Here is a 24,024-nt window from a genome sequence, read left to right on the forward strand (position 1 = left end):
TCCTACCTGCAGAATTTGAATAGTTATCAAACTTAATTCAGGAAGCGTATTTCCTCCTGTCCCCCATCTCTGACAGAGGGGCTTTGCCTCAAGCAAAGCTCCCAAATTTCCAGCCCCAGAAAACTGTGTCCCCTCCTCCCAGGGCCCTATTAGCATCTTTCCTTTGCTTTTATAAAATAACAAATCGATTCAGTATATTCTTGAACCATTACCATTATCCTAAAATGTTTTATTTTGTTAAAAAGTCGGATTGGTTTTAAACACAAAAGAATCAGGAGGCATCTTCTCTAACGAGAGATTAGCGGTCTACTCTTGGATTACTTCGATACTTCCAACGTGATCCTCGAGTCCCACGCGGAGCATTTTACAATATTCTACGGATTAAATCAGAGAAGCGGCGCTGCCTTAAACCGAACAGCTAAGGCGCTTTTCCTATCTCTATGGCAACGACGCAGCTCGACTGTGCCCCCTAGCGTTAATTGTCCATTATTATTTTTTCTGCAGTTGTCGGCTCAGAGCGAAGCAGTTGTGAGAGCGCGACTGGCATGCGGTTAGATCCCACAGGGACGGCAGAAGGCGCTCGCTGACTATTTTTTGCACTGGTTTTTATTATCCTTTAGATAGATAGATAGATAGATAGATAGATAGATAGATAGATAGATAGATAGATAGATAGATAGATAGATAGATAGATAGATAGATGGATAGATGATAGACAGACAGACATTGCTGCTGTTGTGTTCCCAGCATTTTAAGATAACATTTTTTATTATCGATTAAGAAGAAAAATAGGCATTGCGTTCAGCCTGACATTTATATATGCGAAACTGCAACAATTCGTAATATTTGCTTCTGTGGGAAACAACCCCACTTTAACCCTACTTGCTGTTAGAAAAATGCATCAAGTCTAGCAACTATCAATGTTATGTTGCAAAGTTGAATCACATTTTTTTCCAGAGATATCAAACATAAATGAAACCAAATATCTGTAGCCCAGAAGCAGCAAATGATTGTACTATGAAATTTGGATTTATTTATTTTTTTAAAAAGCCAGTTCGATTCATTTAAAAGTGCAAGATCCTAGAGATACTGATGCAGAAAAGTTGTTATTAGTATTGAAATTTTGATGTGTTTGTTTTTGGTTGTTTATATTGTGTGTGTGTGTGTTTCTTGCTTTTTTTGTGTGTATTATGCTTCTTTTTGTACTGTGTGTTAAAATCTTTGGAAATTTAATAAATATTAATTTTTTTTAAAAAAAGTGCAAGATCCAATGTGCAGAAAGAAGCATCTATCTGAGTTCCAGCCAAAATGATAAAAATGACATTACAAAAAACAAGAAGCAAGACATCACCAAACAAAGACTAATATTTCAACTGCAAAGTTTGCAGTTCATCTTGGGCTTCAAGAGCAACTGTAGAGTATATAGGTCAGTGCTGATGGTTCAAAAGGAAAGCACCCTTCTCTCTGAATCCACTTTCAAAGTTCCACCCCCCACGCATACATTCACCCCCCCCACGCATGCGCGACCACCCTTACACATGTGCCCCGTGTCCCCTGCGCATGCACCTTGCCCCCCCAGCGCCCTGTTTTGGCTTCCAGGTGGTGCAGGAGGCTTTCCAGGCCCAAAACGGGTCAAATGGGGCCATGCGAGCCCCCCCCCATGCCCCGTTTTGGGCCTGGAAAGCCGCCTGCACCAACATGGAAGACAAAATGTGCTGGTGCGCAGCGCAAGGCCTCCCATGCCCCATTTTAGGCCTGGAAAACCTCCTGCAACAACTTGCACCCCTGCGCATGTGCCCCTCCCCTCTGCGCATGTGTGCGTGCGTCCCACACATCCGCCCCCCCCCCGCACATGTGTGGCAGAGACCCGAAGACCAGCTAGCGCACACACACACATGCATGGTGGAGCTGGTCTGGGGCAATGGCTGGCGTTCCCACGGAGAGGGCTCTACAGGTTTGCCATCATGGTCTTAGGGTATCTACCATGGATTAAGCAGTTTACAGCTCATTAAAGCACCATTCACCAGTCTAATGGCAGAAAATTACTGTATACCAGTAGAAAATTTCCTTCACCCTGCCTCACCTATCAGTATCCTGCCTCTGAATTGTGAGTGTCCTTATTTACCATGAACAGGGCAAGTTAAGGAGAGTAATTAATAGATTCTCCTATTTTCTCCCCCCCTCTCCCCCCACTATCTTCTTCCACCAGAAATCACTGCCAGCAGAAAAATATGCAGCAATCATTCCTTATCTGGCAGAGGGTAGGATTGGGAAGCAATCCTAGTTTGGATAGATTGTTCACCCAGCTGGTTTAGCTATCTTCAAATGTTATTCCAGACTTGCAGAAACTCCTAATAACTGACTATAGACACTAGGAGAGATGGCAGAATAAAAGGCCTAACTTCTCTTCCTCCTTCTATCTCCTAAACTGCTTTGTCCCCCAGCTACTATCAGTGCAACTGCCCCTGAGTATCCATCAACTCATAAGCTATTTTAAGCAGCTTTAGTATAATTTTGAAAAGGCAAGAAGAAACCCAAATTCCACAATAGCCCACCACTGAGAGACAGGGTGGAGTGATTGCACCATGAAGCATTAGAGGGAAAGCTGTCTCTCTTTTGCTTCATTCCAAGGCCTCATCACTTAATCAAGGACTATTTGAGGTGATCTAGATTTCTGGGCTATAAAATCAACTTGGCAATCTGGCAAATACTGGGCAGATCCCAGTTTTTAAAAAATTGAATTTTCCTCCTGCTCAGAGATGAATAGTTCTGAGGAAATTGCACAAAAACTAGGGGGAAACGGTGTTAAGAGTACACCATACAACTCCTAGAGTTAAGGGTACAACTGGATTATAAATCTGGAACAGTTATGGAAATTTTAAGCTATGTCAGATAAAAAATGACGGCGAAGTCATGAGAATATGGCAAAAAACATAAGAGGTTGCAGTTCCATGTTGGTACTATGGTTAGCTGTAAGTGAAGAAAGGTCCCTTTACAGACTTAAAATGGTCCCTCTTAGACTTAAATTTTTGTATCTAAATTTCCACAGAAAAAAAAAGGGACCACCTTGTTTCATCTTGACCATTCATTTTGTACTTATAATGCTGCTGACAGGGAGCAGTTACAGAAAACAGAACCAATAGAAGCTTCAATGAAGAAAACATCCAGTTCAAAACACCAATATCATTGCCAATACTCATGTCAAAGTACAGAGTTACAACCACAGGAGAGCAGAAGTTCTAGACTGAGGAAAGTTAAATATTATTTAAATGACATTTTTTAAAATGAAGTTTGCCAAAGTAGCATATACGGTATTTAAAAAGTTTTAAAATGCTCAAAGCCATGACAGCAGCACATTAATACTAGGAACTTTAGAACATTCATAATAAGTCAACCAACTAAAATCAACTCGTTCAAAAGACTAATTCGAAGAGACGTTTAAAATCTCATCTACAAAGCCAAACATTCATTTTAAGACAGGAAATTCAATAAGTAATTGGCCACCTTTGAAAAGGTATAATTGTGCTCATCGGTCCAATTGCTGCAAGTCAGACCCACATCACACGTTTGAGCTTTGGTAAGAAATGTAGATTGAAGGAAGGATGTGCAAATACAAGACATCTTAGATGTTGGGGAAAGTTTTATAGAGAAATACAGGAGAATGCTAGCGTTGTTAGCAAAGGCTGAAAGGAAAGCTAAAAGTGTGTAAATGAAAAACTGATGTTATAGAAGTGGAGAAGTATGTATTTCAGAACCTTGTCAGTATAATTATTTATTTAATCACCTTTATTATTTTTATAAACAACTCAAGATGGCAAACCTATCTAACACTCCTCCTCTTATTTTCCCCACAATGACCTCCCTGTGAGCTGGTTAGGCTGAGAGAGAGTAATTGACCCAAAGTCACTTAGCCAACTTTCTTGGCTAAGAAGGGAACTAGAACTCAAGGTCTCCATCTTTCTAGCCCGGTGCCTTAACCACTAGACCAAAATTGCTGGAAATAATTTAACAAATTTTAGGATTAAACTTTGTAATTTTCACAATTGCAGCAAATTGAAATGAATATGATGTCAATTAGACTACCCCCACAACTCTGTTACTGAATTGATTAGCAGTGATAAATGTGATGTATTTGTTTCATTAGAACTGTTATCTTGATGAACCTATTTCTTCTTTATGTCTATGGAGATTCTCAATCATCCAGGTCATGGTTGTCCTCAAGGTGCTTTTTTTCAAGAGACAACTGGACTTTCTTGTTTTCTTTGAAGATGTTTCAGTTCTCATCCAAGAAGCTTCTTCAGCTCTGAAGCCATTTCTTCTTTAGAAAAGTTTCCCTTAAAAATAATAAGTCTTAGAAAAGAAAGACAGCCACCTTCTTCAAAAATAGTCTTCATGTGTTGAAAATGTAGCATCCTGAAAACAACAAGGAAAATAAAGGTAAACAATTATGAGAGCTGGTTATATGTGCAACCTAGAGATACAGTAAGAGGTTGCTCTGTTTAGTTTAAATTGAAGCAGTTAAAGTGCTGTGTTGTTTCTTTGATTGTGTCCCATGATGTCACTGTTATATTATTGGTATCCTGCAGGATAATCCACTTGACAGGCCTCTGTGAGGTCATTGCCTGTGTGACCACTGATAACATTTCAACAAGATGAGTTGTTCTCTTCTAATTCTTCTCCACTGAACTGTGTTTTCTTTTTCATCTCTTTCCAAGCAAGCCTACCAAGCCAAATGGCAGGTTGAGCCATGTTTTCTATTTATTTTAACTATGCTATTCCAAAGAAGTTAGGTTTCATTATCGTTTAAATTCAAAACTGGTGTGATTTTTGCTTCTGAACCTGTGCAATCATAAATATACAAATACAAAGTATTCCTAATGTAGCTTATTTAATAATGCACACTTAATTATTGCAACACAGAAAAAAAACTATAGTCAAGAAGGGGGACTTTAAAAGAAAGTAGGAGAAAGACCAAAAGAAAACAGAAGAAAAATAAGAGAACCTCTGGTATTATTTTCATAGTATAAAAATCTAAAGGGCATATAAAATGTACTTCTGATCAGGAAATTCTTTTTTTCTCTCCAGTGTCAGGTATATATGTGAAATGTGGGTCCTACTGAACACCAGAGTCTATGGTTTGAAGACAGCTATTGACAACTGATGCAACTGGGTCCCTTAGGAATATCAAAGTTGGCCACTGAGGGTAGAAGATTGGTGTTGGAACATATCCAGATGGAATAAATAAGAAAACACAGGTAAAATAAATTCTTCATGTTCTTAAATTATTCCAGATTGGCATTTCTCTGTGAACAATATAATAGAAGTTATATTATGCATCCTCTTATGAAAGGCCGCTACATTTTACTTTTGTGATAATATTGGCAATTTCTATTTCTTAACCACAATTAAAATATGTTCAGTGTTTTTATTTTACCACTCCTTATTAACAGCATACTCATGTCTTACTTTCTGATATTTTCTGGTAGTACAATATTCGTGTATTTCTTTCTTCAGATCTGAGATCAGTTTTATATTTAACTTATCATATAAACTAGATCTTTCAGTACCTTTCAATACTGTTGACCACAGTTTTCTTCTAGACCAGTTGGGAAGCATGGTGTCCAGGGGTTTTGCACGTTTCATAGTGGGCAGGTTTCAGAAGGTGGTTGTTGTGGGTGGAGGGAGATCAGACCCCTGACCACTTCATGATGAAATACTTCAGGGTTGAGACCATTTTCCTATCCTGTTTAACGTCTACATAAAACTTCTAGGAGAAGTCATTTGCCAGTTTGGGGTAAAATCTCATCATGGTGGCATAGTGGTTAGAATGCAGTATTGCAGGCTAACTCTGCTTACTGCCAGAATCTGTTTTTAACTTATTTATATATTATCATTACTAAGGATTAAGTAGTGAGCTACTCAAATATTGGGATAATACTAAATTTCTGTGGGTGACAAAAATCAAAGGTAATTGTGAAGGTCATCAGATTGATCTTTTAAACTGGATAAATTACAACTAATGTCAAATATTGTGCAATTTAATTAAGAAGCACATCACCATTTTTTTCCATATACATTGATTGAGTCTGAGCTATCTGTAACTGAGAAAAAGATCTTGCAATCACGGTTTCTACTTCTTTGAAGACATCAATTCAATCAATGGCAGCTGAAAAAGGGCAAATTACATGCTAGGGATTGAAAATAGAACATCAGAAATTGTAATCCCCTTTATGCAGCTCTGTATATATCTACAAATGTACTTTATATAATTCTGGTATATTTGAAAAAAGTACAGAAGAAGGTCATCAAAATTATTGGGGGTGTGGGGAGGTGTGAAAGGGCGTTGCATCCTCTCATTAAAAAAGCTAGAACATTTAGGACTGTTTTGCTTGAAGAAAAGTCTCCTGAGGACAGAAGGCATGACTGAGGGGTATAATATTACTTGTGGCAGGGAGGAAGTCTTTCTCCCTGTCTCAGAACACTGTGCCCAATGAAGCTGTCTGGAAGAAGTTTTAGAATAGGTAACAGTAAGCATTTCTTTACATAGAATATATTAACCTGTGAAATTCATTACCACAAAATGTGATACTTGCAATTAATTTGAATTGCTTAAAAGGGAATAGGATAGATTCGCGTAAGACAATAGCAAGAGCACTTAGACTTACATACAATCCCATAGTGCTTCACAGCACTCTCTGGGAAGTTTCAATGTCAGCACTTTGCCATCAACAATCTGGGTCCTCATTTTATCTACCTCGGAAGAATGGAAATCTAGGTCAGCTTTGAGCCCTGTCAGGGTCAAACTCCAGGCTGTGGGCTGAGTTTGCCTGCAATACTACATTGTAACCACTGTGTCATCAAGGCTCTTTGACATGTCAAGAATTAGTCTTGTTGGCAATCTCATCCCTGCAAATTCCAGATTCAAAGGAACAAAGACAAGAGAGAGGGAATATTTCCTACGTGCAAGGTCCTCAAAGCATCCAGTTGGCCACTCTGGAGAAAAAGATGGGTTTGGCCTGATCGAAGAGGCCTATTCATATTTTTTAGCCATTCAAATAAAATATATTGTAGTAGCTCCAAGTATGGAAATACATCAGAAATATTTTAAGTATGGCCTAGTCATCATAAAATATATATTGCCCTTGGTTTCATAAAATTAAGCAATTGATTTTCTTCCATTAAATATTGTTTTAATTTGAATTTCAGTGTGACATATCCTTTTATGGAAATGCAGTCCATTTTTTGTGGATCAAGGCCTGAGGAGAAGCTAGTCAAGGCCAGCCGCGATATGTATGACTGTGTCTACATTTTTGTTTCTTCTACCAACACTGCAATCCGAATGCTCAACCAATTTCTTGGAAGTAAATTAGCCATAATTACAGTACGGGAAAACCTTAGCATCAAGGAAAATCTTCAGCTTCTACAGAGTGGTCTGAAAGAGATGCAGATGCTAATAGAGTTGAAAGACAAAGATTTCCAGGAAAAAATTGGAGTTCCTTTGTATTCTCAACTTATTCTGCCAACCCTTTCCACTAATGAAAAAATCAGGCTTGTAAAAGATATATATTCTCAATACAATGGTGTTTTTGAAAATATCTGTGGTCCCATTTGTGCTGTTATAATTAAGCATGGTAATCTGCCTGAAATGCTTGAGATTGCTATTCGGAATGTAGTGAGTACGCCAGTGCTCTCTCTTCAAGTGAGTGAACTTCTCATGACCAAAGAAGAAATTGCTAACGCACTTCCAGACTCCAATCCCTGTTCATCTCAAACTTCACCACCAGTCAAAAAGAAAACCCACAGTTTTTCTGTTGTGCCCAGTTCTTTTTCACTTACTAAATTCATGCGGATAATTCATTGTAAACAAAAATCTAAGGATTCAGTTCAGTTGGCTGCAGAAATCATGGCAGAAACTGTTCAGACTTTGAAACCATCTTGTGAACATTTCCAAAGATCTATTAAGATGGCTGAAGAGTATGTCACATTGATCATTGACAGAAGGCAATAAACCAGAAGAAAATTGCTCAGCTTTTAGAAATATACTTCAGTTTACCCAGCAAGAAAGTTGCAAATAAAAAAAGAGAAAACTTCTGATTGCAGTATTTGTATTCCCATCTACAGTTCGATTATGTTAATATTTTTTATATAATATCAGTGTCAACAAAGGCATATGTATATGGTTTGGCTGCTATTCAAAATTCCCCTTAATAACTTTGAAGAGTTTTTTTATCAATTCCCTTTAAATGGCCTTATCCTCCTTTACTAATTCTTCCCTGTGCTGCTACTTCTCTTCTACTGCTTAATTATTTTTATTGTATATTTGTGGTCTTCATTTCTTCATGACATTTCCTTTTTTCTCCTTTTAATAATTATCCTCATTTTTCAATTCCACTTAATTCAACCTTACTCTATCTGTCTGTCTGTCTGTCTGTCTGTCTATCTATCTATCTATCTATCTATCTATCTATCTATCTATCTATCTCTCTATCTCTCTATCTCTCTATCTAAATGGCTCTGTTTGTGTGTGTGTGTGTGTGTGTGTGTGTGTGTGTGTGTGTTCCAGCATAACTCTGGAACGCCTCGAGCAATTTCAACCAAACTTGGTACACAGATGACTTACTCTCTGGAAAAAAAATACCGTGGGGGTAAGACACAGTGGTGGGATTGAAAAATTTAACAGCTGGCATGGCCATGGGGGCGTGGTCTACTCTGCCTCCTGCACCACGGCGGAGGGGGGCGTTTTTGCCCTCCCGAGGTTCCAGAGGCTTTCCTTGAGCCTCCAGGAGGGTGAACATCCTCCCCTGGACACCAGAGGCCCTCCAGAGGCTGGAAACAGCCCCATTTCTGGACTTCCAGTACTTCCGGTAGGCCCGTTTTTCACCCTCTGAGGATCCAGAGGCTTTCCTTGAGCCTCCAGGAGGGTGAAAATGGCCTCCCTGGGCACCAGAGGCCCTCCAGAGGCCGGAAACAGGCCCGTTTCTGGACTTCCGGTAGGCCCATTTTTCACCCTCCCAGAGTCTCCATGTGGACCATGCACTTACCTCAACAAAAACGGACCACGTGGAGACTCCTGGGAGGGGCGGGGCGGGGTGGGTGGGATCAGCCAGTCCTTGGAACAACCAATTTGGCAAACCAGATTAAAATTAACATCCAGTACTCCCAAACTGGCCTGAACTGGCTGAATCCCACCCCTGATAAGACACTCCTAACACTCCTCAGGGTGTGTGTTCTGTTAAGATACAGCCTGTTGTGCCTTAAAATGGCTTCTACTGTACTGCCTTAAAATGGCTTCTACTGTACACCACAGTAGAGTTGCCATGGTAACGGCTTCACAGTACTCCACAAGGGGGCTCCCTCTGGTAAGGGGGAAAATCCAACATTAGAAATTATGTTTGGTCCGGACATTTTCAACAAGGCTTTGATTATTCCTGAGGACAAATGTATGGCCATGATCAATAAAACATTACTGCAACTCGACCTGCCTGCACCACTACAAGACCGACACAATGTACTTCACGCAGATTACATACAAGAAAAGAACTACAACGTTGAACAGCTTAGTGCATATAGCATGGACGAGAAGCCATTTCTAAATCAAGATCAGAAAAAAGCATACCAAATGATCATGGATCAGCTAGCAAAACAACAAGGTGGTATCATTTTACTTGATGCTTCTGGGGGCACAGGGAAAACATTTTAACTAATTTAATTCTCACTGAAATCAGGGCTCAGGGAGAAGTTGCTCTTGCCATCACCTCTTCCTGAAGTCAAGACATGTAAATTAAATGAATGCACCATGGCTCACATGAAAGCTCTCGAGGCCCTTAACATCACTATGAGAGGACAACTTTATGTTGCTTGCTCAAGGATGGGTTCACCCGTGAATTTATTTATTCTTGCTCCTGGAGGTGAAACTAAAAATGTTGTTTATAATCAAGTTTTTAAATGAATCTTATAGTGAATTTGTGAAACATTTTACTTTATAATTTACTTTATAACTGTACCTATACTTTTTAGAGGCCTGTAAATAAAATTACTTTGATTTGACACTATATATATAATTCATTCCTTTTCCTGTCTAATACAGGATTGGGATAAATAAATGCCCGGGCAACATCAGGTTATCAGCTAGTTATAAATAATAATTTGACAAAGGAAGTCCACTTAACCTCTTCTTCCTTCTCACTCCATGTTTTTTTTTCCAAAATACACATACTCAGTATCTTGATTCCATAGCATTTGTTTTTGCCTGGGAATTCCCATCGTTCCCATATATTTGAATTGTCTGACAAATAATTCCCTCTCCAGTTGTAGCCAGAATAGAAGTAAATATCACAGCAACAAGACACAAAATGAAAACTGATTTTACTCTTCAAAGCAAGTTCAAGTGAATGATTCAAGAAGATAGGCTGAATCCTTTTTGTTCATCTCTCCTTGGTAAACCCCAATTTTGGTATGTACCATATGTGTATATGAGCAAAATCAGGATGGGCCCCTAGCTGACTCACAAAAATTGAATGTGGGCATTCAGTTTCTTGCATCTGATTGCTTAGGACAAACCTAGACAAATGGCATATTTATATATTTGTATCTTTCTCATTTTTGTGTTTATACCATAGACCGTTCAAATATTTAAGCATAGGGTAGGAACATAGCTGTAGAAGTTTTTGAATGGAAGAGATTGTATGATAGGGTTATTTGTGTTTCAAAAGTAATTTGGAAATATGTTCTGGGACTTCTATTAAGACAGAAAAACAACAGGCTGCTTTAATGAATAGCAGTAAGATGTTAAATCTAGAACTTGAAAACAAACACAGAAAAAAACCCTCAGATGCTAGGTTGATGTGAAATACAAGAAAGCTACTCCAGAAGATTTTGTTTCATGGGCAATTTTTTCAGGAAAGAAACAATTGTTTAAGAAATATAGTCTTTGGTCTTTTAGTCTTAACAAGTACACCAGAACTTGGAGTTCAGGAAAAAATAGTTGTGGTTAGGAGGTAACTAGCAGATACATTTCTAATTCAACCCAATGAAGAGAGGATTTATTGGCAGTTGGCTACAACATTCCCTACCAATAATTGAAGTTGCTGAATTTGTTTTCATAAAAACCTACAGCACATTAAACTAAGGAAAGCTTCATTATAGCAAAATCTTCCTCCCCTCCTTTTCCTATCAATATATAACTCATCTCATTTAAATCCTTCTTACTCCTTTATGCCAGTTGTATTTCCATGAGAATTTTTTTAATTTATTTTTATTTATTTAAATTTGATTTATATGCCGCCCTTCTCCGGAGACTCAGGGCGGCTTACAATGCGTTAAGCAATAGCCTTCATACTTTTGTATATTTATACAAAGTCAGCTTATTGCCCCCACAAACTGGGTCCTCATTTAACCTACCTTAGAAAGGATGGAAGGCTGAGTCAACCTTGAGCCTGGTGAGATTCAAACTTACAGTAATTGGAGACAGCTGGTGTTAATCACAATGCTTTTAGTCTGCTAAGCTATCAGGCCCGGTATTATTCTCTACTTTATTTATTTTCTCTATTTTATTCTCTACTTATTGGTCATTGCTCAAGGTTGTTTTTCACCAACTTCCAACTGTGTTTCATTAAGGGAAATTGATAAATTGGATGGATGAAGACAAACTATTAGAAATGTAATTGAGTTAAGTGGTTCTTCCTCATTAATCTGTTGTCCTTATTTCAGTGTATTTTAAAGCAGATGCTTGTTGCAATCCTATGCAGTGTTTCCTAGTGGGTATTCTGCTGGACGTAATTCTTAATAAACATCTGTGTACTGGGCAGGTCAAAGATACCACATGATTAAGAACATTCCGCCCTGAGTCTTCGGGGAGGGGTGGCATATAAATTGAATTAATTAAATTAAATTCTAGATGCTTTCCCCCCCCATATACTTAGATGAGTGCAATAACTATGACCACATATCTTCTAAATTAAAAATATTAAGAAGAATATTTTAAATTAAATCCATATTTCAGCATCCTTCCTTAGTCGTTAAATGAAATAATCATATGTTGTCAGCAAAATAGCAGTAATAAAGAGAACAAAAAACCAAAACAAGCTTTTACATTTGCATCACTATATTCTAGGTCCTAGTCAGGAACATGTTTAATTCCATTAATCCCAGCATAGTTGAGGAATATGTTTCTTTGAAATGCTTGCATTGTACATGAGAATTTTCTATTTTTTTTTTATTTCAAATGCTTCTGTGACCAGGACAAAAACATAAGTGTGCATTGATAATTGATATAAAAATGTATGAATTGATATAAGAAAAACCTTGTCAACAATACCCTCCACCGTTATAGAAATTCCTTCTATCACATCGCAGTTTGAAATGTGAGAACATTTAGCATAGCATCTCTTTATAGAATTACAAATTTTACCATTAGATTGCCCCAGAAGTGACCCTCAACTTCCAATTACCTTAATAAATTTTTGCCTTCCCTTTCCATGAAATGTCACTCCTGTTTCAAGAAATACTGGAATTTATAGAATTACTAACAAGGTCTGCTAGAAATTAGTTGGTTCTCAGATAATAAGTTGGTCCAGTGGTGAAATGTAAAATTTGTTACTATCGGTTCTGAGGGCGTGGCTTGGTGGGGGGGTTAATGTGACTGGGTGGGCATGGCCAACTTTTTTTTTTTTACTTTTAAAAGCATTTTTTCTACAACCTTAAGAGGTTGCAGAAAAAATGCTTTTAAAAGCCTCTGGCCATCAGGCAACTCAGCTGGGATCATCAGAGGCTTTTAAAAGCATTTTTTCTACTACCTCTTTGGCCGAAGAGATTGCAGAAAAAATGCTTTTAAAAGCCTCTGACGATCCCAGCTGAGCCGCACAATCATCAGAAACTTTTTTTTTCACTTTTAAAGCGTTTTTTCAGCTGAAGAGGTTGTAGAAAAAATGCTTTTAAAAGTAAAAAAACCAGCCTCTGATGATCGCGCAGCTCAGCTGGGCATGAGTGGGGGCACAGGGATTTTTGCTACCCGTTCTCCGAACCACCCGCCGCAATTACTAGCAGATCGGGCAATCCGGTCCGAACCGGAAGCATTTGACCTCTGAGTTGGTCCTACTAATTTCTTGCCATTAAAGCAAATATGCTGCTGTTAGTGAAATAGAAACAAGATGCTATTTTTGTTTTTCTTAAGCTGCCCTGCACCAGTCACTCTTTGTCCTTGCAGATGTCCCAGTTGGATGAGAAATGACTATATTCAGATGCTCCCAAAGTAATGGCGATATGCTGTAGGAAATCCCACTATTTCAGAGTAGTAGTTACAGGGTGCATAATGTTCACACTGTTCTTGCTTCATCTCCATCGGGGACTTGAACATTTCGTAGTACCTGAAGAAAAGGGACAAGATCAGAGGAAGAAGCAGCAATACTGTGAAACTACGTTGGAGGCTTGACTTCATAGGCTTGCACTGTATCCCTTCCTTAAATCTTAATGTGAATGATGCCATTTCCTTTAAAATGAGGTAAGCCAATCTTTCTATATTTGTGCCATCTCATTTTGCTGAGCAGGCTGGGAGAAGAGATCAGGCAGGAACCTGTTAAGCCTTTATACATTTCCCCATTAGTGTAGCATCATGAATCCAGCTCCTGGGTTATCCCAATTCCAGGCTTCCCAATTTATTTAGTTATATTCAGAGATAAACTATTGATGGGTAGATCACCTGCTGCCACTAAATGGGTTTTAGTAATAAACACATTACTGCGTTTGTTTTGCCCGTATTTGCCAATAATTTACAAAGAAATTATTGTAATATATGCAATTTTATCTCAGTAACTGTTTCTTAAAAACAATAACACCTTTAACTTAGAATGTTATTCCATGGAGAAACAAAGGAGAGTTTAACTTTATTCCTGCCAATCATTTTTACTTTTAAACTACAACAACTCTCTATTAGATTTTAGCCACATATTTATAAGCATGTAACTAAAGTTAGTATAGATGGGGAATCAGCTTGAGAGTAAGTTATAGGTTTTGGGTTTTTTTTAAAAAAAGTTGATGGATGAGAGCCTTAATGGGTCTTTATTATACCTGGAGTTGGGCTTAAATAAGTTTAATTTATGTTTTAATAAATTTCAAAACAATACCTTAAAATTAGCCACCAAATTTATGGTCAAGGAAAAGAAATTTAAGAGAAATTCTTCAAGAACTCCGCAGGGAGTTGACATAGTACCACTGCTGAAAAAGCCTAATGGGGCAAAAATGTACTGGCTGTCTTCTTCTGGGAAAATGTGAGAAGTTGAGGATTTTGGAATTACTGGAGAGAGATTTGCACAGTAAAAAATAAAATATTCCCACACAGCCTTCAATGCTTCCGAATTAAGTAAGTGCAAGAACACAGAACTCTTACCTAGGAGAATTGCTTCAAAATTATTTTCTCCTTTGAAATAATTTCTAAAGCAAATTTTCTTTCAGCAAATTGAAAATTGGCAGAAAAAAAATCTTTTCCTGGTAACAATTAACACCAATTTGCAGTTTATTTTTTCTTAACTCTCTAAGGCTGATTCAGTGTTATGATGCCACTGAGAAAATGATTGAATACTATAAGGTGGAAAAAGAAATCCATGTAAATTAGAACAAACAGGGATTAGGAACAGAATGGCCAGAGAATTAGTGGTTAGCCCAAAAGTAGAACCTTGAGATCCCAAAAATAAGAGAACCCAGGTAAGCCTAAGTGATGGATATTGGAGGAAGAACATGAGTTTCTGTAACTTGGGCAAAAGTGAAGAGCAAAATATGCAGATCAAAACTGCAAAAGGAGTGGTATTCATCCCCAGAACCATGGCAGAAACAAGATGTTACAATGCTACAGGAGATACAGGATCATAGCACTCTAGATCTGAGTGGCTAGAACAGCCATGGGAAGGAACATGAGGTTTGTTGGTTGATGAAAAGAACCTTAATCCTTAATTTACTTAATAAAAGAAGCAAGTTTTTTATTGGCATCATTGTGAGCCATTTCAGTAGTACCAGAAGCCAGAATATGTATAACTTTCTCCAGCAATTACAGAGACAAAACCATAGCATATGATAATCATAACATTTAAACATTCTTGCCCTTTATTTATTTCATACATTCAGCACCTTCATGAGACTGTAATAGCTGTATGCCATCTGCTAAAATGAATGCAATGTGTCAACTTGCATTTATACCGCTACACGCCAAATAAGCACTTCTGAAATACTACATCAGTTACACTGGATATCACCTTAAAAAGCACTTTCTCCTCCCTGCAATAATATTTAAATTAGCCTTGTTAAAGCGAAGAAAAATTGACTGGCATTTCAATGCTTTTCATAATCTTTGCATTCCTCTTTTCTGAGTTACATTGATAATGAATAATTACACATCTCTGCATTACCTTTCAGAATATGGGTAAGCCCTCTTCTGTCTTCTCATAAAGGTATTTGCTTTTTCCTGGCCAATTTTAATCCCTGTTGTAAATAAAATACATTTAAAAAATGAGAAAACAGCCTTAAATGCAAAAGCACAAAATAATTTCTGAAGTTAGAATTCCTATCATGCTCTAGTTTGGGGTAGCAAACCTGTAGACCTAGAAATTCCAGTTGCTTTTTGTGCGAGGACACACAGCCAGTGGCAAAAACCGTCTGCCCAATTGTACCTTTTTGGACCCATCCTTACCCACCTTTTAGAAAAGTGCTACATAAATAACACATTGGCATTTGCAGGCAATAGCAGATAAATGTCAGCAGTAGCCAGGGTATCAGGAGTGGTGCAACCAGCAGCATGGCAACTAGAAGAGTGAGCTGTGGCCGCAACAACAGGGCAATGGCATCTGGGCAAGATTGTTGCTGATAAGACATTCAAGGAAGCCAAGATACTACCATCCAAACCTCTCAGGTGAGTCAGAGCAGTGGCATTTAGGAGGTCTGTATTAGGTCAGAGGGCCAGCTATGCTCCAATGAAGCTGGGACATCCACAATCATATGGAGTATGCTGACAACAAAGGCCCAGATGATGGACATCCACAATGGCACTGTAAGCCTAACCCACGTCACAAGTTTGTTGTTGTGGGGAAACCAGGAGGAGGAAAGTGCATTGGACATGTTTGCCACCTTTTGTAAAATATGTTATTTGTAAAAACACGGCAGGATAGATAGATAGATAGCAAGAAAGCAAGCCCAGAATGCTGCCAAGAACAGCAGCTGAAGAGGGACTTGTTGGCACAAAGCAAAGCACAGAAAAAAAGAATTGCTGATCTCTCAAGGCTTCTACCCAGGAGCAAAGTCTAACATCATTATCCCTTAGAAGCTCAGAGCAGCAATGAGAAATCTGCCTGAATCTCTCCCAATAATAGAGCCAACATATCAAGAACCAGGTAAGTGACTTTGGACAGAGTTGTGTGGTGTGGGAAACAGTTGTATGTGGCCATGTAAAGAACCATAAAGGATATTAGACTATAGGAATAGGACAATGAAAGATAGTAGTCTTGTATCAAGCTAGGGCATACAAAAAGAAATAGAAAAGGAACACAGAAGCATAGCATAAATAAAAAAATAAAAATAAAACACTAGAGAAAACAAATTATTGACACAAGTGATAGGATACTAAAAATTAAATGCTAAGTAGAGTGGGAAATAAGGAACAAACAAGGTGAACACAAGTGTAAATTTTTGCACTTTGTAAATGTTTGATAATTAAAAATTCTTGTTTACAGGAATTGTCTCACCTTCTATTTAATTTGGAACCTCCTCTAAACTGAAGGTATAAAACCATGAGTTCCCTTTTTCTAGCTTGCTGCTGAAAACTAAAGATAGATTCCTGTCTGTTTGAAGTAGGAAGCAGGTGAAAGCTACAGTTTAAACTGTAAAATAGAAGTAGCAATTAAAAAATAAAACTCCTCAAACATCTCCAATACAACTCTGCTTACATGAATGTTGTGGTCCTTAGCTCCCCTCAGAGTACAAAGTATGTTCCTCTGCAAGCAAACATTAGGGTTGCCAAAGCCTGCCTCAGATGGAGTGTTTGGTCACAGGACATTGACTGAAAGAAAGCCCTGTTGTTCTGATCAAAACCCCAACTTCTCACAGTCCAACTATCTATCCAGGGATATGATTATGATAGAATACCATTTCTACATTCAGGAAGCAGGAATTATCTGAAAACCTATGAAGAATTTATTAGTATGATAAATAGCTTCAAGACTGATTGTTTGGTGACCAGACCAGTACGCTCCCATAGAGAGGGGCTCCTCCGGGTGTCGTCGGCCAAACAATGTCGACTGGCGGCCCCCAGGGGGAGAGCCTTCTCTGTGGGGGCACCCGCCATCTGGAACGAGCTCCCCCCGGAGATACGGAGGATCCTGGACCTGCGCGCTTTCCACCGTGCCATCAAAATATTTCTTTTCCAGCAGACCGGCCTGGCCTAACCTCTCTTTTAAACTTTTTTAAAAATTTTAAAATTTTAAAATTTTAAATTTGTCTTATGAATTTGAGGTGTTTTAAATTTCATTTTCCAGGCCAATTATTTAATTGTATTTTAATGGTTTTTTAACATTTGTATTATATGTATTTTATTTGGCTGTTCACCGCCCTGAGTCCTTCGGGAGTAGGGCGGTATACAAATTCAATTAATAATAATAATAATAATAATAATAATAATAATAATAATAATAATAATAATATGGAGCTTCTACAATGTCCAGATATAAAGGATTGTCAAGTGGTAGTGATTTAAGGGCTCAATATGACCCATTTATTGGGTAACATCATGTCTTCTCCAAAAGGAAATGTGGTTCTGTCTAGCAGTCATAATTGTGAAAATATTCCCTGAACCAGAGAATTCAAAAATTACACTAACATGCCATGTCATATTAGTGCACAGTGTTGCGCACTGTCCTCAACTTACCACTATTCATTTAATGACCGTTCAAAGTTACAGTGGCACTGAAAAATGTGATTTACAATCAGCCCCCCACTTAGAATCAACATAGCATCCCCACAGCACATGATCTAAATCTGGTTGCTTGACATTCGGCATGTATTTACAATGGTGCAATGTCCTGAGGTCATGCAATCACCATTTAGGACAGTGTTTCTCAACCTTGGAAGCTTGAAGATGGGTGGACTTCAACTCCCAGAATCCCCCAGCCAGCAGCGCTGGCTGGGGGATTCTGGGAGTTGAAGTCCACCCATCTTCAAGCTACCAAGGTTGAGAAACACTGATTTAGGACCTTCTGACAAGCAAAGACAATGGGAAAATCCATATTTGCTTAAAGACCATATGATTCACTTAACAATTGCAGTGGTTCTCTTAACCATTGCAAAAAAAGATTCTAAAATTGGGAGCAACTCACGTAACAATAGCCTTGTTTAACAATGGAAAATCGGGACTCAATTGTGGTGAGGAGGACTCCCTATATCTTGTGTCATACATGAAATATCAGGAATCATTGAGTATTACAGATAAATGTCTAATATTCTGAATAGTCAATGAATTGCTGAGACCTTTCAATAGAAAAAAAAATGCCAGGGGTATTTTGGAGGAGAAAAATCATTTAAAATGTGTTGAATGGCCAAAGAAAATATATGCCAGACACATCTTTTTTTTTTCTTTTTAAAGATGGAGACGTCTTGTGAGACCTTGTATGATAGCTTTAGATCTGCCTTCATCAAATAGTATTTGAGGAAGCAACTCTAATCCACAAAGTTTATGCTACAATAAATCAGGTAGGTGCCAGGAGAGTTATTTTTCTGCAACAGACCATCAGATTGATTTGGCCACCACGTTCTGAGAACTTTTCTTAGTTTTTGCCAGACTATCTGGCAAGAATATTCCTATGTGTCTAGCCAATAGGACATTTATTCATCAGGGGACTAATAGGCAAACTGAGTTTGTGCCAGGTCTCTTTTAACACCTAAAAGAGATGTGTGTTAAGTTAGCTACCAGGGACCACAAAGTTTCTCCATGTTATTTGGCTCTCTGAAAATTCAAAAATTACAAACAGTAGTAATATTTGACACCATAATTGGTCTACACATGGAAAATCAAGGAACCCTTAACTTTCCCCCATCTAGTTCAAGGGGTTGCTAACATATTGGAAGAAGGGAAACCTTCTTCCCCCAACTGAGTTCCAGGCAGCTGCATTGTCACCCCTTTCCCAATAAGTTTCCAGTATCTTTTCTAAAGAGGTGGATAAAAACCAGATATCAAATGAACAATAAATAAACAAATATATACAGAGATGCTTATCTATCTATCTATCTATCTATCTATCTATCTATCTATCTATCTATCTATCTATCATCTCTATCTTCTACCCATACACACACCAGATCTATTAGGATCTGTAATGGGGAATTACTTATCTTCACCCAAAACGTTGGATGAAGCTTTAAAAAAAGATAACATAGTATGAAATATCTGCTATAACTCAGAGACTTTGTATCCCCACTCATTTAGGCACAATATACAAAACACAAGAATACTTGTTTTTACAGTAAGAAGTATTTATTGGCCAATCAGTGTTTAAACAATTTTTAAATGATTTTAAAAAAAAGACTCAGAAAAACTTTTAGTAGTTTACTAAAATAAGCCTATTTGTGTAAGTTATATGAGATGCTAGCTTTCTTCTGTATTCCAAATTTTAAAGCTGAAGAATTATGAAAAAAAACATGAAAAAGAAATTATTTTCTTTTATACATTGCCACAAAAATTCTATTCAATCTATCAAACAAACACATTTTTTAAAATTTTCTCTATTTTAAAATCTCAGAAAGAAGGGATTTGGATATAAATTCATTGTGAATATTATCTTGACACTAAATAATCTGAACATATTGTTCTTTTATCTCATACATAAGAGAAAGAGACTGCTCAAATGTTGATGGGCTGTATGTTCATTCATCATTTGTACTGAGGTGTCTGTATCGCTTTTCTTAAGTCAAGGCTTCTTTCAGACTTATTGGAGCAGATCTCATATTAAGGATCCAACTGCTAATATCTAGATACATATGGAGAAATACTGTAAGTCTGAGGCATGTCACAGAATTGGAGAAGATCACAGCCTATATGTCATATTCCCTTACCTCCTTCACAACAGCAGGGGACTGTCAGCAGTAAGGCAAACAGCAGAAGCATCAGGAGATTCATCGTATTCTCCTTTTCCTAATAATTTTTCTCTGTTGCTTGAGCTTCTTTTGAAAGGTCCAGTAACTTCTTACAAGCTTTTGCCTTTCAGCCACCGCTTATATTCTGTGACTACATACAACAGGCCCACAGCCAAGACATCTCTGGTCCTCTCTTTCTTGAGTCCTGGTTCTAATTCAAAATTTTTCATTGGACTAAAAAGCCCACATCTGGTTCTAGCAGTCATTTGCACATTTGCCTTAAGCCAAAAGCTCCTGTCATTTTCAAAGAATTTCAAGGACTCCCACAAATGTATTTCAAACAAAAAGCAAATGACAAACTTGTTGCTGGAAAATAACAATTCATTCCAAATGGGCGGAAGATAAATAGTTGAAGATCCAAAGCTTCCTGGGGTTCGTGGGATATAAGAAAGTTTGCAGTAACAAAATGTTCAATCCCTTTACATGGGATTACAATGCCCTCTACATGGGGCTGCCCTTGGGGTGTACCCGGAGGCTCCAACTGGTTCAGAATGCGGCTGCGTGAGTAGTTACGGGTGCGTCTCGCTACTCCCATATAACACCACTATTGCCCGAGCTGCACTGGTTGCCGGTGGTCCTCCGGGTCCGCTTCAAGGTGCTGGTACTCACCTATAAAGCCCTTCATGGCACAGGCCCGGGGTATTTGCAGGATCACCTCCTACTGGCCTCCCACCGCCCAGTGCGCATACATAAGGCTGCCCTTCTCCGAGTCCCCTCAGCTAGACAGTGTCGGCTAGCAGTCCCCAGAATGAGGGCATTCTCTGTGGCCGCACCGACCCTCTGGAATGGGTTGCCCACCAAGCTCCGGATGGCCCCCGACCTCCGCACCTTCCGTGCCGATGTAAAGACATGGCTCTTCCACCAACTTCCCTGATCTGCCGCGGATTTTAACTTGGGGACTTGGGGATTTTAAATTGGTTTTAATATTATTTAATTTTCACTTATTGTCGGGTTGTTCTATTGCTGTGAGCCGCCCCGAGTCCTACGGGAGAAGAGCGGCATATAAATTTGATTAAAATAAATTGTAATTGTAAAAAAGAGAGAGGGGGGGGGAGAAGTGAGAAGCATATAGAAAATAATCTGGAAATACCTTCAGAGCTGCCATTACCTCATGAGCCTAGGAGTCTGCTATTCTAAGCCAAGCCTTTGCTTCCTTCAGCTCAACAGAGGAAACCATGGAGAAAATCTTACAGCAGCATGGTTTGTTTGTATAATATGATACACCAAAAAGCCCAAGTACACAGCATCATTTTATATACACAACTTTGGTCATCTTTAATTTTGTTAAGTGTAACTCTTAACCAAGTTCAACTCCACTAATTTGCTCTTACAGAAAACAAATGTGGAACTTGCCTTAGGATTGGAAATGCTGATTTCCCTACATTAAAAACTGTGGCTTTTTTAGGGTGGCAGAAATGTTAACATAAGACTCTGGTTAAAGGCGCACAAGCAGCATCAGTTGGGTAGATGGCAGAAAGTGCATGCTCCTCTGATATTCAGATTTGGATGTTGTTTGGATATTGCCTAAGTATCATGATGCACTGGGATTTAACTCAACTGCTAAGCATTACAGTGCACCTGTATTAGCTAGACTGTTCAAGAAGGCACATTAATGAAACTGAAGAGAATGCTTTATATTTTTAAAAAAACGGTAGATATACTTTTAAGTCCACTGAAACTGATTCACAAGCAGGGATGTAGAGAGTTGGCAGCTTTAATGTTCTAATCTTCTTTTTAAAAGTACAATCATATTTATTACTCTAGAGATAAAAATAAAAAACCTTAGCACTATTCTCCAAAGTTAGTTTTATATGCAATAAAAATGCATTCCAGCCTTGAATGGAAAAAATTGCTGTAGTTAACATTTCCTTGGAAATGATCACATATAATGCAACCAATTCCAATATTGTGGTGTTTTTTTTAACTAATTCAGGATGTCTAACCTTTGTTCTTTCAGTGACTCTTTTTTTGGACAGTAGACACTGTAAGAATATAATCTGAAACAATAAGCAGATCCACAGTTTTTCCTTGGCTCATCGACAGTACACCTATTCACCACTTCTTGCATGTCGAAATGGATGATACATCTTCATCCCACTCCCAATCTATTAAAAATACACTATGAAAATACACCCAGTGCCTGTGTTTTCCAGCTTTGTTTCAAAACTAATGTTTTCTAATGTTGCCTTTCAGAGTGAAAGGGTCTCCAGCAGTTTATTTTATTCCAGTAGTTGCTCTGGCTCCAGTTGGCTGCAGGATGTTGCATATCCCTTTTCTTCCAGGGACTGGTTGAACATAGCAATGAAAGAATACCTATTCCCTCTTGTTTTGATTGTAGTAGCATCTGAATTACAATGGCACTACAGAACCATCAAAGGAAAAAATAAATAAAAAGTGCATATGTTAGAAAAAGGAGATAAGGCTGGAGGGGAGAGGGAAAACATTTATGTGAACATCTGGGAAATCAAGGGATTATTTGATTGTGCCATCAAATTGATGTTGACTCTTAGCAACCACATAGATTAATTTTTCTCCAGGACCGAAGGAAGGAAGGAAGGAAAGAAGAAAGAAAGAAAGAAAGAAAGAAAGAAAGAAAGAAAGAAAGAAAGAAAGAAAGAAAGAAAGAAAGAAAGAAGAAAGATACTAAATGATACAATATATTTCAGTAAAATTATTCTCATTCATGCATGGCTGAGAAGGGCAAGAAGTAAGATCTATCTTACTATCTATCTATCTATCTTAATCTATCAAGTCTTACATAAACTGCATTGAGCACCCAGTCTGTTGCTAACCCACTGCCACCCAGCCAGAAATTTCTGAAGTTGATTTAAGAAACAGATTGGAACAGATAGGAGAGAAGCAATCTAAACTACAATGTGGATTGCTCAGAGATGGTTAACTGGTTGACTGTTGGGTAAAATATTTTTCCTAAGAAATGTTATATGGCTCAGACAGCTTTTCCAAAATTTTATCAGAACATGGTTTTTTAAAAATTGCTTATAGTTTTAACACTTCAAGAAAAGGAAAAATAAGGTGAACAAGAATAATTTTACTGAAATATATTGTATCATTTAGTATTATTTAGTATTATTGGGAGTGGGGAGTCACCATACTATATCGTTGGTAAGGATTAGGAAACCAAGAACGGTTTGAGGGGTCCTGAGAGTTGGAGATCTTTTTCAAATAGTTCCAATTAGAAAGCTTCTATGAAGTATGTGCTTCTGCGTAGCTTCCAGTTCAGAAGAAACAGAGAAAATATTGAGAATTTTCTGAAAGAGCTAAGGAAGAGGACAAGTCAAGAGCCTTGGTAGTACAGTGGTCTAAGGCAACCTGTTATTAAGCTGGTTATTAAGTCCAGCTGCCTGCAATTACTGCAGGTTCGAATCTCGCCAAGGCTCAAGGTTGACTCAGCCTTCCATCCTTTCTAAGGTAGGTGAAATGAGGACCCAGTTTGTGGGGGCAATAAGCTGACTTTGTATAAATATACAAAAGGATGAAGGCTATTGCTGAGCACATTGTAAGCCGCCCTGAGTCTTCGGAGAAGGGCGGCATATAAATCAAATTTTAAAAAAAAGTTTCCTTTTGGAAATCTGAGATGAGAGAGATCATATTGGTGTGTTCTGTAGTTTTATTTAGATTCACATAAGTAAAAATAAAAACATAATTGAAAAGACAGTTTTTCACAGCTGTTATATAAAGGAAACCAACCCTAAAACTAAGAACTTAACTATAACACAGGGTGGCGCTATTTGCATTATACATTTAACTATATAATGGATTCCACTTGATAAAAAGCATCCACAAAAGAGGCCTAAAACAAGATGGAGCAATGACATCAGCAAGTATTGTGGGCCCGATTTA

At 38.1% G+C, this 24,024-nt stretch overlaps 2 protein-coding genes across 5 annotated transcripts; one reads left to right on the forward strand and one right to left on the reverse strand.

Moving 5' to 3' along the window:
* Positions 1 to 553: 553 nt before the first annotated feature.
* C7H12orf60 (chromosome 7 C12orf60 homolog) lies at positions 554 to 8,091 on the forward strand. Of its 4 annotated transcripts, none has more exons than XR_015728909.1 (4): positions 554 to 1,426; positions 4,269 to 4,437; positions 5,086 to 5,255; positions 7,207 to 8,091. XR_015728909.1 is itself a non-coding variant. In XM_087873921.1 (2 exons), exon 2 carries the CDS (start codon positions 7,223 to 7,225, stop codon positions 8,006 to 8,008), a length of 786 nt encoding a protein of 261 aa, XP_087730047.1. In that variant the 5' UTR covers positions 5,160 to 5,255; positions 7,207 to 7,222; the 3' UTR covers positions 8,009 to 8,091. The 4 variants fall into 4 exon arrangements, 1 of the variants encoding a protein (XP_087730047.1); XR_015728910.1 differs by having other exon boundaries at positions 706 to 1,426; positions 4,189 to 4,437; XR_015728908.1 differs by lacking the exons at positions 554 to 1,426; positions 4,269 to 4,437 and adding an exon at positions 4,614 to 4,739.
* A 3,994-nt stretch (positions 8,092 to 12,085) lies between these two features.
* LOC117655551 (matrix Gla protein-like) lies at positions 12,086 to 20,531 on the reverse strand. Its single transcript, XM_034403115.3, has 3 exons — positions 20,083 to 20,531; positions 15,396 to 15,468; positions 12,086 to 13,364 (listed from the first exon to the last, which is right to left on the reverse strand). Exons 1-3 carry the CDS (start codon positions 20,144 to 20,146, stop codon positions 13,235 to 13,237), a joined length of 267 nt encoding a protein of 88 aa, XP_034259006.1. The 5' UTR covers positions 20,147 to 20,531; the 3' UTR covers positions 12,086 to 13,234.
* Positions 20,532 to 24,024: the final 3,493 nt, after the last annotated feature.

This window comes from Pantherophis guttatus, chromosome 7, assembly GCF_059756535.1.
Source record: "Pantherophis guttatus breed Tessera chromosome 7, ASM5975653v1, whole genome shotgun sequence".
Classification (NCBI taxonomy): Eukaryota; Metazoa; Chordata; class Lepidosauria; order Squamata; family Colubridae; genus Pantherophis; species Pantherophis guttatus.

What these genes read in the sequence shown, in the direction of transcription:
- C7H12orf60 (XM_087873921.1), top strand. Translation starts at nt 7,223, where the DNA reads ATGGAAATGCAGTCCATTTTTTGTGGATCAAGGCCTGAGGAGAAGCTA.
- LOC117655551 (XM_034403115.3), bottom strand. Translation starts at nt 20,146, where the DNA reads ATGAATCTCCTGATGCTTCTGCTGTTTGCCTTACTGCTGACAGTCCCC. An exon ending in CCCCTGCTGTTGTGAAGGAG is followed by an intron (nt 15,469 to 20,082) that starts GTAAGGGAATAT and finishes TATTTACAACAG; the next exon opens with GGATTAAAATTGGCCAGGAA. An exon ending in GCTTACCCATATTCTGAAAG is followed by an intron (nt 13,365 to 15,395) that starts GTAATGCAGAGA and finishes CCTTTTCTTCAG; the next exon opens with GTACTACGAAATGTTCAAGT.